General features: G+C 43.1%; 1 protein-coding gene across 1 annotated transcript in view; it reads left to right on the top strand.

Annotated features, from left to right (window-relative positions):
• MAN1C1 (mannosidase alpha class 1C member 1) overlaps nt 1-14,646 on the top strand; it is a 287,547-nt gene that overhangs the window by 236,645 nt on the left and 36,256 nt on the right. Inside the window, exon 6 of the mRNA XM_060784442.2 lies at nt 7,485-7,608. Coding sequence (XP_060640425.2) covers nt 7,485-7,608 — 124 coding nt within the window. The remainder of the gene's footprint in view (nt 1-7,484; nt 7,609-14,646) is intronic.

The following is a 14,646-nucleotide window of genomic DNA, read 5'->3' as shown; positions in this document are numbered from 1 at the left end:
ATGAATTATTGTTTAGGAAGCATGATTCTCCTTTAAGACAACGGGTACGCATTGGACATGTTCATTCTTACAGTTTCTTCCATTTCTTTTGTGTCTTCTGTTTATCCAGAAGCACAAAATAGGAAGCTCCTGCCCTATGCAAAACTCAGCTCAACACAAAAGCCTGCTTTTGTGTAGAGCTGAAATTCTGTGTTTGTGTGCTTCTGTTTTCCTCCTCCCTCCCTCGCGCCCGCAATGTCCTGCATTCACTTACAGAAGTCACGGCCGGACATGTACCATATGTCCTTAAATCTAATGCTCACCTCAGTTTTAGCTATGTAAAGGTGAGCATTAGATTCAAGGACATATGGTACATAATTTTTTCAACATCCGGCTCATTTAGGAAGATTTCCTCAGTCGTAGGAGATGGAATTCTTCTAAGTTTGCATCTTCTAAAGGAGGAATGGGCAGCATCCCACCTTAGGTTGCCTCTGAGTGAACCATTGACTTTTGCAAGAATCGATCTTGAATTCTGTTCATGAAGGGGAGTCTCTTGGGCACGATCTCTGTCCAAAAATCCCAACAGCTGCCGTGAACATGTGTCCTTCTCCCTCCAGACACAAACCACATCACAATGGCCAGCTGGTCTGAGTGGCTGCCAAGGAGCAATAACTATTTTGAGCCTATCAGTTGAATATTTCAAGGAGAATAGGCTTGTGCATGTGTGTGTGCATATTTCTCTTAGATCAGGCATGGGCAAACTTGGGCACTTCAGGTGTTTTGGATTTCAACTCCCACAATTCCTAACAGCCTACTGGTCAGGCTTTGACACAGCAACTTAAGTGCCAGCTGCTGTAAATCTTGCCAATCGAAAGGTTGACAGTTCAGAGAAAAAGTCAGAGTGAGCTCCTGGGCTTTAGCTCTGCTTCTGCCTACCTAGCACTTTGAAAACAAATGTGAGTAGATAAATAGGTACTGCTTTAAAGCGGGAAGGTATTTAAGGCACCCATAAGGAAAATGGCAGTGATTTGATCAAGGAGGAAGTTTACAAACAAAGCTCTTCGGCAGAGAAAGTGGAGTGACAGCACTCTCCCGTGGCCAGAACTGAGCACAGCCTCCAAGATGCCAAAGATGGAGGAAAGCCTATATATAACTCTATCTATGTACAGTTGTCAGTCTTGTCAGTGTATAACGGCACTGAATGTTTGCAATATATGTGTTCTCTGAGACCCCTTCGGGGTGAGAAGGGTGGAATATAAATACTGTAAGTAAATAAATAATAAATAAATAAGTCCAAAACACCTAGAGCTGGGGTTCCCAAACTTTTTAAACAGAGGGCCAGGTCACAGTCCCTCAAACTGTTGGAGGGCTAGATTATAATTTGAAAAAAATATGAATGAATTCCTATGCACACTGCACATATCTTATTTGTAGTGCAAAAAAAGCAATACGATAATTAAAATGAAGAACAATTTAAACAAATATAAACGTATTAGTATTTCAATGATAACTGTGGGCCTGCTTTCGGCTGATGAGATAGGATTGTAGTTGTTGTGTGCTTTCAAGTCGTTTCAGACTTAGGTTGACCCTGAGCGAGGGCCGGGTAAATGACCTTGAAGGGCCGTATACGGCCCCCGGACCATAGTTTGAGGACCCCTGACCTAGAGGGTTCAAATTTGTCCATGCCTGCTTTAGATGCACCATTTATGTCTTAGTAACAAGAAGGGGATATAAATCAACCACATCCGAACTTCAGATCTGATTTGATTTAAAACGAGCCTCCTATTCTCGCGGAGGCAGAAAACGGGTTTTGAAAAGGAGATTGTAGGAATGGGAATGGGGAAGGGAAATAAATGAGGTGAGCGTAAGTACCCGAATTTATGTAGCAGCTAGTCTTTCATACTCCAGGAGTTTTGTTTTTTTAATGTTCCGTAGCTCTAGCTAACACAAGCATCTTGAAAGTATTTCTGGATTTTCTGTATGGTATTCCTTCTATGGAATGAGTGGGGTCACCATAAGTTGACAGGCAAATTGAAAACACATATGCACATATTGAACCCGGTAATATAAGAAGAGCCCACCTTATCCAATCAAAGGCTTCTCTAGTCCAACGTGATCTTCACAAAGTGGCCCGTCAGTTGCCGATAGGAAGCCCAGCATCAGGACACACGTGTCGTTATACTCTCTATCTCAGACTCCTGGCAAGTAATATACAGACAAATATTATCTCTCATATTGGGTTATATACTTAGGAGCCATGGATTGTTATTTATTTATTTATTTAAAAGTTTTGTATACCGACCTTCTCACCTCTCTTGAGGGACTCAGACCGGTTTCCAACCATAATATCACATACAGTCAATAAAAACATCATAATTCATATTACAGTAAAACAATTAAAGCAGCAATTACATTCAATAACTACAATAGTCATTCGTCACACTAAAATCGTTGCTCATCATCCTCCATCCATATCTCAGGGTGTTGGCTCACTCGTCGAATGCCTGTCTCCATAACCAAGTCTTCACCTGTTTCCTAAATGTCAGGATAGAAGGGGCGGTTCTGATCTCCAGTGGGAGAGAGTTCCAGAGTCGAGGGGCCACCACCGAGAAGGCCCTGTCCCTCGTCCCCACCAGACGCGCTTGCGAGGCCGGTGGGTCCGAGACCAGGGCCTCTCCAGATGATCTTAAAAATCTTGATGGTTCATAGGGGAGAATACGTTCAGAGAGGTAAACAGGGCCGGAGTTGTTTAGGGCTTTATAGGTTAACACCAGCGCTTTGAATTGTGCTCGGAAGCTAATTGGCAGCCAGTGGAGCTGGTGTAACAGCGGAGTGGTGTGCTCCCTGTACCCAGCGCACCCGTTAGTAGTCTGGCTGCCGAGCGTTGGACTAGCTGCAGCTTCCGGGCAGTCTTCAGAGGCAACCCCGCGTAGAGAGCGTTGCAGTAGTCTAAACGGGATGTGGACCACCGTGGCCAAGTCAGACTTCCCAAGGTACGGGCGCAGCTGGTGCACAAGTTTGTGCCAAGCTCCATGAATTTATCCAGAAGCCTTTTCAAAGCAGCCAAGTTGACAGCCATCTCGACATATTGTGTCAGTGAGTGCCACAGTTTCACTAAGCAGTATGTGAAGGAGCATTTCCTTCTGTATCTCTCCTTCAGGTCCTAGCATTTAGCTTCAGTAATGACCACGTATTCGAGTATGATAGCCATGTATAAATACGTAAGAGAAAGTCATAGGGAGGAAGGAGCAAACTTGTTTTCTGCTGCTCTCAAGACTAGGACGTGGAACAATGGCTTCAAACTACAAGAAAAGAGATTCCATCTGAACATCCATCTGGATGTAGGTGAACTACAACTCCCAAACTCAAGATCAATGCCCACCAAGCCCTTCCAGTATTTTCTGTTGGTCATGAGAGTTCTGTGTGCCATGTTTGGTTCAATTCCGTCATTGGTGGAGTTCAGAATGCTCTTTGATTGTAGGTGAACTATAAATCCCAGCAACCACAAAGGACAATATCACCTCCCCCAACCCGACCAGTATTCAACTTTGAGCGTATTGCATATTTGTGCCATATTTGGTTCAGTGAATGCAAATACATCTTGCATATCAAGTAGTTACATTACAATTCATAACAATAGCAAAACGACAGTTATGAAGTAGCAATGAAAATAATGTTATGTTTAGGGGTCACCAAAATATGAATAACTGTATTAAGGGGTTGTGGCATTAGGAAGGTTGAGAAACACTGCTCTAGAATTTAGGACCAAGAATGGAAATCCATAACTTTCCAAGAACCACATAAAGGGGAATCTCTGAGGGTCTTTGGCCAGCAATGTGTAGAGCAATTCCCACCACCTCTTCCTTCCTTCCTCTGAATATTGTATATACTCGAGTATAAGCCTAGTTTTTCAGCCCTGTTTTTAAGCTGAAAAAGCCCTCCTCAGCTTATATTTGAGTCAAGATTATTTATTATTTTACTCTATTATTATTATTATTATTATTATTATTATATTACATTTATTATTTTTCTCTATTTATCATTGTTATTATGACATTTATAATTTAACTTTATTATTGTTGTTATTAATGCATTTATTTTACTCTATTATTATGTTTATTACATTTATTTTTTTACTCTATTATTGTTACATTTCCATTATTTTACTCTATTGTTATTGGAAGTATACATAAGCAGATTTACATTGAAGAAGGGCAGAGTAATGGTTTAATCAGAGTTGGACAGTCTTAAATTACAATTTTATGTAAATATTCATAAACATTTATCCTCAATTAACGTAATTGTATTGGTATCTATTTTTATTTTGAAATTGACCAGTAGCTGCTGCATTTCCCACCGTCAGCTTAAACTCGAGTCAATATGTTTTCCCATTTTTTGTGATAAAACTAGCTGCCTCGGCTTATATTCAGGTCAGCTTATACTTGAGAATATACGGTACTTTCATTCATAGTTAGCTTCTAGGAAAGGACAGCTCACTATTGCCAAAGATCTGAACTGTATCCCTTGCAGAGGTGTTTGCAAGTAGAGCAACAGGTTGCCCAGTCCTTGTCAAGCCGAAATTTGTAAGGTCCCAAATTCTGAAAACTGCAGTCCATAATAATAATAATAATAATAATAATAATAATAATAATATGCCAGAAAAAGTTACAGAGAATGAACACGTCAAGCTACTCTGGCACTTCCAAATTCAGACAGACAGAGTTTTGGAGCACAATACTCCTGACCTCACCATCGTGTTAAAAAACAAAGTATGGATCTTCGATGTTGCAATCCCAGGTGACACCAGGATTGAAGAAAAAACAACTGGAAAAGCTGACACGATATACAGTGGTTCTCAACCTGGGGTCCCCAGATGTTTTTGGCCTACAACTCCCAGAAATCCCAGCCAGTTTACCAGCTGTTGGGATTTCTGGGAGTTGAAGGCCAAAAACATCTGGGGACCCAAGGTTGAGAACCACTGTGATATGAGGACTTAAAGATCGAACTGCAAAAACTCTGGCACAAGCCAGTCAAGGTGGTCCCAGTCATGATCGGCACACTGGGTACAGTGCCTAAAGACTTTGGCCTTCACTTAAACGCAATCGCCACTGACAAAGTTACCATCTGCCAGCTGCAGAAGGCCACCTTATACTGGGATCTGTATTATTATTCGCCGATACATCACACCGTCCTAGACACTTGGGAAGTGTCCAACGTGTGATCCAGTACAACAACCAGTAGAGTGTCTGCTGTGGACTCATCTTGTTGTGTTTCAAATAATAATAATCAACAACATCATCATCATCATAATCACAACATCAAGAGCAGGAGGAAGAAGAGCAATATTTCCAAACTCTGGCAGCTCCTCACATCTCATGGATGACCTTGGCTCACGCTAAAGTATTTGGAAGCTTCTTGGATCTTTGCAGTCTGAGAAAAAACAATAAGCCTTGATTGGAGTGAGTATGGAGATTGGGTGAGAACTAAATGAACGCACAGGAGTTTACTCCCTTGGGGTGAGAGAAATCACCCTGAAGATTATGATAGTGCTTGATGATAATGATGATGATGACAATGATAGGTCTGATGAGGGAAGAAATCAGCAGGAGCCTTCCCGCTGCTAACCAAAGGGTTGCAAAAGGACGCACAGAGTCTTTCCTCCTTTCCCCTGCACACACACTCCATGCACTTTTTGCGTTCCTTTAGTTTAAAAGTATAACTTATTACTAGAGGTGAAGCAAGCAGGATTGATGGCCCAAGAAATTCCTTATAACTTGGCCCGATTAATCTTGCTTTTGCTCCAGTGGTACGGCAAAATGAATTGCTAGGCAACCGCCATCTTAAATACTGAAATAAAAACACACTCTCACACAACAAAACAAATGATTCCAAAATGCTGAGCCAAACATTTGTATGTCTAATTTAATGTTTATTTCTAGCATAAGTGCAGTAGCCAATCATACGGAAAGCAAGGGAAAGGCCTAGGGCATGCCCTCGGGCTTCCAGCCTCAGCCTAGAGAGGGGAAAAGGGTGGAAAGAGAGATAGAAAGAGAAAGAGAGAAAAAGGGAGAGGAGGAAGATCCACCTGGAGGTTGTTCTTTCCATCTTAGAGAACGCCTGTGTGGTATTTTGGGGCTCTGCTACTAGGCAGTTGCTTTTGGAGCCTTCCCTTCTTTGGCCATCATGACCAATGTATTGTCGAAGGCTTTCATGGCCGGAATCACTGGGTTGTTGTAGGTTTCTCCGGGCTATATGGCCATGTTCTGGAGGCAATTTTTCTCCTGACGTTTCGCCTGCATCTATGGCAAGCATCCTCAGAGGTAGTGAAGTCGTACCAGTATTTTTCCCAATCCCACCACCTCCACAACCCTATCCCCCCCCCCCCCCCGGCCCGCCCCGGCCCAGGAACAGTTAACTACTTTTGTTGTGTTTATTACAATTGTTCAGTCATGAGGATAGCCTATTTAACACCATATATTTATCTTTCCCCTTTATTCGGTAAATGAGACCCTTCCATTTTGCTTCCCATGTCCTTCTGATTTGGCCAGTCATATAGTAATTTTTCCTTTCTCTAATATAATCTTGGAGACTAGGACACGAAACAATGGCTTCAAACTACAAGAAAGGAGATTCCATCTGAACATGAGGAAGAACTTCCTGACTGTGAGAGCCGTTCAGCAGTGGAACTCTCTGCCCCGGAGTGTGGTAGAGGCTCCTTCTTTGGCAGCTTTTAAACAGAGGCTGGATGGCCATCTGTCAGGGGTGATTTGAATGCAATATTCCTGCTTCTTGGCAGGGGGTTGGACTGGATGGCCCATGAGGTCTCTTCCAACTCTTTGATTCTATGATTCTAAGGTAATCAGCTAGATATTTATACCCAGTTTTTATATCCCATTTCTTGTGGTCCTTCCAGCCTGAGGTTTTGAATGCCTCTATCATGTGTTTTATTATTTCCTCGCTTTCTTTATATTCCCATTTACTTTCCAATTTCTGGGTGAAAAATTGAGTCTTGTTCCTTTCTATATTTCTCCCTAATAGCTCCTCCACAGTAAATATATTTGTATACTTCCTCACTACAAGCTGTGTTGACCTAGGGCTGATGGGAGCTGCAGTCCAACGTCATCTTGGTGTGATTCCTATCCAGTTTTAGGAATAGAGGCTCATCACCTGGTATCTGAGATCTTTTTAATGGGAGAGAAACCTAGGGAATTTTGCATGCATAAACTATATTGCTCCATAATGGTCCTTTTCCTGATAATGTATGCCACAAATTTCCCTGGCTTGTTCCAAGGGCCTAATTGGAAGAGGTCCACAAGCTGACTTGCATATTAGTGATGTTGTCCTTGAGGGACCCCAGTATTTCCTGGAACACTGATTGAAAACCATTAACTTCCTCAGTATATTATGCAGCAGATGGGACAATGTCCAGGATTAGGCCGAGGAGATCGTTCTGGGATTCTGTTTTGTGTGCTTAGTGCTAACGTTTGTCTTCTCTCTCTCTGCAGCGGGATGAGCTGGAGCTGGGGATGGGCCTCCGCAGGAAGCAGCATTTTAGCTGAATTCGGCAGCCTCCACTTAGAATTTCTGCACCTCTCAGATCTGTCTGGGAACCCAGTATATATGGAAAAGGCAAGTACTTTCTTGTTTCTGAGACATTTGCTTACAACTCCATTTATCCCCAGGAAGTAAATGACGCTTGGTAAAAGGGTCTGTCCAGAACTGACAAGTAGGCACCCCGTATTGTCGAAGGCTTTCATGGCTGGAATCACTAGGTTCTTGTGGGTTTTTTTCAGACTATAGGGCCATGTTCTAGAGGCATTTCTCCTGACGTTTCGCCTGCATCTATGGCAAGCATCCTCAGAGGTAGTGAGGTCTGTTCGAATTAGGACAGTGGGTTTATATATCTATGGCATGGCTGAGGTGGGGCAAAGAGCTCTTCTCTGCTGGAGCTAGGTGTGAATGTTTCAACTGACCACCTTCATTAGCATTTGAAGGCCTGGCTGAGCCTGGGAAAATCTTTTGTTGAGAGGTGTTAAGATGTGCCTGGTTGTTTCCTCTCTGCTGTTTTGCTGTTGTAATTTTAGAATTTTTTAATACTGGTAGCCAGATTTTGTTCATTTTCATGGTCTCTTCCTTTCTGTTGAAATTGTCCACATGCTTGTGGATTTCAATGGCTTCTCTGTGTAGTCTGACATGGTGGTTGTTGGAGTGGTCCAGCATTTCTGTGTTCTCAAGTAATATGCTGTGTCCAGACTGGTTCATCAGGTGCTCTGCTATGGCTGACTTCTCTGGTTGAAGTAGTCTGCAGTGCTTTTCATGTTCCTTGATTTGTGTTTGGGCAATGCTGCGTTTGGTGGTCCCTATGTAGACTTGTCCACAGCTGCATGGTATACGGTAGACTCCTGCAGAGGTGAGAGGATCCCTCTTGTCCTTTGCTGAACGTAGCATTTGTTGGATTTTCTTGGTGGGTCTGTAGATTGTTTGTATGTTGTGTTTCCTCATCAGCTTCCCTATGCGGTCAGTGGTTCCCTTGATGTATGGCAGGAACACTTTTCCTCTGGGTGGATCTTCATCTTTACTCTCGTGGCTTCTTCTTGGTCTTGCAGCTCTTCTGATGTCTATGGCAAGGATGCAGGCGAAACGTCAGGAGAAATGCCTCTAGAACATGGCCCTATAGCCCAAAAAAACCCACAAGAACCTAGGAACCCCGTATTTCGCCTGAATGCAACCATGGCCTATTTGATGATTCAGAACTGGGGGTGCAAGTCTACTTGTGGTCTTCTCAAAGCTGCAAACATAGTCTCCTCTGAGTTGCCAATGGGAGTCCCAATCAGACTTCTGTGTCCGGGACTCAAGCTGAGATCCAGGGACTTAATCAGGGTTAAGTAACATTGGACTTCATCACACGCAATAAAATCAGTGTTTCGACACATTTAAGAAGTGGTCACCAATGGAGCCCATTGTGCTGTCACGCGCTGGGCCTGTTAAAAGGTCTGAAGACAAGAGGTGCTCTGTATGCCCAACGGGACGCCGGGGGTGCCTTGGATTAGAGGCCGTATAGATTTCCCTAAACAAAGTCTTTAGAAACTTGAAAGTTTAACAAAGTTCTTTATTAGTGCTTAGGTCTTCAATAAATCAAACAAATATTTCAAGGCTTTGAATCAACTGGTGGCTTTCTTAATCTTGTCCACAAGGGACAGGCAACTATCTTCATGAACTGTTTCTTCACTATCAGGGAAATCTTTAACCTCTACCTGGGCAATTTGTATTAGGCTCTGTTGGCGTGGGCCCCTACACCCGGTCCAAATTGCATTATGGCTGCCGTGAGTGGTCCTTACCGAACACAGTCCTTTTGTAGATTTCCAAGAGGAAAGAAGGTCTTCAATTCCCAGCGAAGGGTGGCTATAAAGCTGTGAGACTGGATTCCCCCAGCAAAAGCTATGCTTCTCTGTAGAGCTGTGGGACTGAATTCCCCCCAGCAAAAGCTGTAAAAGACGAAGCTTTCTACAGGTGGAACTGATTCACGTCCTGTACGAAAGGCTTCTCTGTGTGAACTGAACTAGAGGTCCCCTTTTCCCCTCCTAAACCCAAAAAAAGGGGCGGAACTAAAGAACCTAATGATGATTGATGGGTCATTGGCCCTATAATTGCAACGCAAGGGAAGCCACCTTATTGCAAAATGCATGGAACCTTAGAATACATGCAAGCACTCAAAGAAAGAAAAAGAAGTTGAAGCTCCAGGTACAGCCGTACCAGCACAGTCGCTTTCAAACTGTGGTGTGGGAGGAAAATTCTGAGAGTGCCTTGGACCGCAAGAAGATCCAAACAGTCCATACTTGAGGAAATAAAGCTTGATTTCTCACTGGAGGGAAGGATATTAGAGGCAAAGACGAAGTGCTTTGGCCACATAATGAGAAGTTGGAGCTCCTGGTACAGCCATACCAGAACACCCATCACATTACAATCTTGTACCATGTGTTCCAGGTATTTTGCCATTTCTGAAGTGTGGTGTTTTCTTTCTACGCTTCCTAAGTCAATTGGCAATTGACTTTTTAAATTCCCCGCGTAGAGATGTGTAAAAACGTGAAGTTTAACGTGTGATTGGAATTCCCATTGACCGCTTGAAAGATAACAATGACGTTGTTCTGGAGAGAGGAACCAAGACGGACAGTATAGAATCCTTTCTTCCTCCATAATCTTTCAAACCGAGGAGGAAGGAATGGTAATTTATATTTTTTTAACAATGTAAATTCAACAGAGTTACCTTTGAATTGAGAAATATCAGTACTTATACATTGCAAAACAGAATAATATAGAATAGGAAATCCCATTGAATGATCTCGTGTTAAAAGTACTTCCAGAGGGTTTCTTCAAGTAAAAGAAAACAGCAGAGGAGACAGTGAGTGGGATGAGAGTGTCTCCCATGTGATGGGAAGACAGATGGATAATTTGAAAAGAAATCTGAACGAAGGAAACCGTATGATGGGATAGTAAAATCATTTGTTGCAAAGCTTAAGGGAAAAACAACAATTTCCAATGCTTTACTTTTTGCGTGGGATGAAGTCCTTGGCTGTACACAATTGCAATAGGACACCATTTGACTGTCTTGACAGCAGAATGAATACACTCTTATTTTCATCTTGTCTGATGTATTGTTGCACCTTAGCAGGAGTTCAGCTTGCTCACAGAACTCACCAAGAAACCTAACATGCTAATAAACAGTTTATTACTTAAAACACAGTGAAGATACACAGATACAGTGAAGACATCTACCCTTGCGCTATGCTACTCTGCTGCTGAATATGCATGCCCAGTTTGAAACACATCTCACCACACTAAAACAGTGGATGTGGCTCTGAATGAGACATGCCACATTATCACGGGGTGTCTGCGCCCTACACCACTGGAGAAATTACACTGCTTAGCCAGTATTGCACCACCTGACATCCGCCGGGAAGTAGCAGCCAATAGTGAAAGGACCAAGGCAGAGACATCTCCAGCTCATCCCCTGTTTGGGTATCAGCCAGCACTTCAACAACTTAAATCTAGAAATAGTTTTCTAAGATCTACAGAGACACTCGCTGGAACACCTCAGCAAGCGAGAGTCCAGAAGTGGCAGGCTCAAACCCAGAACCTCAACCAATGGCTGATACCAAATGAGAGACTCCCTCCTGGGCACACAGAGGACTGGGCGACCTGGAAGGCACTGAACAGACTGCGCTCTGGCACCACGAGATGCAGAGCCAACCTTCAGAAATGGGGCTACAAAGTGGAATCCTCAACATGGGAGTGTGGAGAAGAGCAAACCACTGACTACCTGCTGCGATGCAACCTGAGCCCTGCCACATGCACAATGGGGGACCTTCTTGCAGCAACACCAGAAGCACTCCAAGTGGCCAGCTACTGGTCAAAGGACATTTAACCAACTACCAAACTCACAAGTTTTGTATTTTGTCTGTTTGTTTGCTTTGTTTCTGTTAGAAATGTAATATAATGGACTGGTTGCTCTGACACGCCAAATAAATACTTAAAACACATATAAAAAGGGCCAAAGGCACCTTAAATAAATAGCAGGGTAAAAATCCAAGAGTTAAAAGAGGAAGCAAATCCCAAAGGCAATAGGTAAATCCAGAAAACAATGGTTAAAACATGAATGAGAATCCAGGAAACAAGGAACAAAACATGGGCATGAATCCAAAGGTAAATCCATAAAACAAAGAACAAACTTGAGCATGAATCTTGAGTCTTGAACTAAGGCATGAACTAGGAACGAGACAGGAGTTCCTCACTCCAGTAGCAACATTGCATGATCTAAAATCCTAAAAGCTCTCTCACTAATTTAAGGACTGCAAAACATGAACACATTCCTTTGACCTTGAGAGGCCTGCTTCTGCCTCTCTTTTTCATGGATTTTCTTGCACCTGAATCTCTGCCTCCTCAGAAGCAGCCTGGTATCTCTATCATAAGCCAGCTGCTCCCTTAGATGAGCTAATGTTATCCTCTTCTCTCTGCCTGTTGGATTCCAAAACAGTTCCACTTTCACACTGTGTCTCAGCAACAGCATCTTGCTCCACGACACTCTCCGTTCCCTCAGCTACAGAACAATTTTGCTCTAAATGCCCCTCTGATTGCTCACCTACAGAACCATCAGGCCCTGAACCCCTAAACCCCTCAGCTTCATCTGGTTGAACCACGACACATATCAAGGACAGCACAAGCAATACATCTAAAAAGCCCTTGGAAAAGCTAATTCCAGGAGACTCATTTCCCTGACCAAGTTTTAGGTTTTATTTAAGTAGCTGGATGGCTGCAGGCCATTTCTAGAGGGAATGGAGGCCCATGTCCTGACCTCCCCACATGTTTCAAACATGTTTATTTATTTATTTACAGTATTTATATTCCGCCCTTCTCACCCCGCAGGGGACTCAGGGTGGATTACAATGTACATATAAATAGCAAACATTCAATGCCATAGACCAGGGGTCCTCAAACGTTTTAAACAGAGGGCCAGGTCACAGTCCCTCACACTGTTGGAGGGCCGGATTATAATTTGAAAAAAGCATGAATGAATTCCTAAGCACACTGCATATATCTTATTTGTAATGCAAAAAACACTTTAAAACAATACAGTAATTAAAACGAAGAACAATTTTAACAAATTTAAACTTATTATTTCAATGGGGAATGTGGGCTTGCTTTTGGCTGATGAGATAGGATTGTTGTTGTTGTTGTACTTTCAAGTCGTTTCAGACTTAGGCTGACTCTGAGCGAGGGCCGGGTAAATGACCTTGGAGGGCCGTATCCAGCCCCCGGATCTTAGTTTGAGGACCCCTGCTTTAAACTGTCCCAGTGTAGCCAATGGGCCGAATTTCTGCCAAATGAAGGTTGGCCCTGAGCAAGGGCCAGGTAAATGACCTTGGAGGGCCAGATCCTGCCCCCCGGGCCTTAGTTTGAGGACCCCTGCCATAGACACACAACATACAGACACAGAGGCAATTTAACATTCCAGCTTCTGGCCACCAGGGGAGCTGTCGCTTCACCGTCCGTTTGTGACACTGATGAAGTACTTTCCTCATTCTTTGCACACTTCCTGGAGATTGCTTATGACCTCGTAAATTAGTTAAATTTGCCTCCCCACATAAGTGGTACCTAAATTTCCTACTTGACAGATGCAACTGTCTTTCGGGCTGCAAAGGTCGACAACAAGTTACACAATTTTGGTCGGGAGCTCATTCTGACCCTGGCTGGATTCGAACTCATGACCTTTCGGTCAGTAGTGATCTTAAAGCAGCTGACTTTCAGCCAGCTGCGCCATAGTCCCGATTAACGGTGATGGATTACTATTGAGAGACATTTATAATCCTGGGTGTACTTTGTATGTTGTGATTTGGAAATCCCCTTCTTCAGAAAATTTAATTCTTTGCAGTTGAGATGCCTTATTTGAGTGAGACCTTGCCTTGATTCTTCATTCTGTGCTTTGGTAACGACACAAATGAGGAACTAGTGAGTACACTTCTGAGCAGCAGCTTTCTCTTGGATGCTCACCCAATACTCCGGTGTTTCTCAACATTCCTAATACTGCAACCCCTAAATACAGTTCCTCATGTTGCGGTGACCCCCAACCATAACATTAATTTCGTTGCTACTTCATAACTGTAATTTTACTCCTGTTATGAATCAGAATGTAAATATCCAGTATGCAGGCTGTGTTTTCATTCACTGGTGCAAATTTGGCACAAATACCTAATATACCCAAATTTGAATACTGATGGGGTTGATTTTGTCATTTGGGAGTTACAGTTACTGGGCTTCACTTACAATCAAAAGCATTCTGAACTCCACCAACAATGGAATTGAACTAAACTTGGCATACCGAACTCCCATGACCAATAGAAAATATTGGAAGAGTTTGGTGGGCATTGACCTTGAGTTTGGGAGTTGTAGTTCACCTACATCTAGAGAACACTGTGGACTCAAACAATGATGGATCTGGACCAAACTTGGTACAGATCCTCAATATGCCCAAATGTGAACACTGGTGGAGTTTGAGGAAATGATACTTGACATTTGGGAGTTGTAGCTGCTGGGATTTATAGTTCACTTACAATCAAAGAGTATTATGAACCCCACCAACGATAGAATTGGGCCAAACTTTCCACACAGAACCCCCATGACCAACAGAAAATACTGTGTTTTCTGATGGTCTTAGGTGACCCCTCTGACACCCCCTCGCGACCCCTCCAGGGGTCCCGACCCCCAGGTTGAGAAACACTGCAATACTCCACTCTGAAGGAGACAAATAGCTCCATTTAGAATCAGAACCAGTTCCTTTAGCTCCGCAGAAATAGATCTGCCCAGAGCACCTCATGCAACACAAAATGATACGATAGTTCTCCCCAATATTTCATTGAAACAGCTCAAGAAGAGCCTGTTCCCAGGATCTATTGCTAACCAGCAAGCCATCTGCCTGGTTGGTGACCTAAGAAATAGGAAAAAGAAGTTGAAGAAGTGCTCACTGGAAGAGAAGATGCAAGAGGAAAGTGGGCAGGAGACAAGCAAAAGAGAGGCACAAACATAGCTGGAAAGTGGGAAACCAAGGAAACTGAAAGGAGAAGATAAGGCATGCATAAGGCGGGGTAGTGAAAAGAGCGCTACTTCGGAATGATG

The sequence above is a fragment of the Anolis sagrei genome, chromosome X (assembly GCF_037176765.1).
Source record: "Anolis sagrei isolate rAnoSag1 chromosome X, rAnoSag1.mat, whole genome shotgun sequence".
Lineage (NCBI taxonomy): Eukaryota > Metazoa > Chordata > Lepidosauria > Squamata > Dactyloidae > Anolis > Anolis sagrei.
Note: the sequence above shows the minus strand (reverse complement) of the source record. Positions and strands in the feature narration are given on the sequence as shown.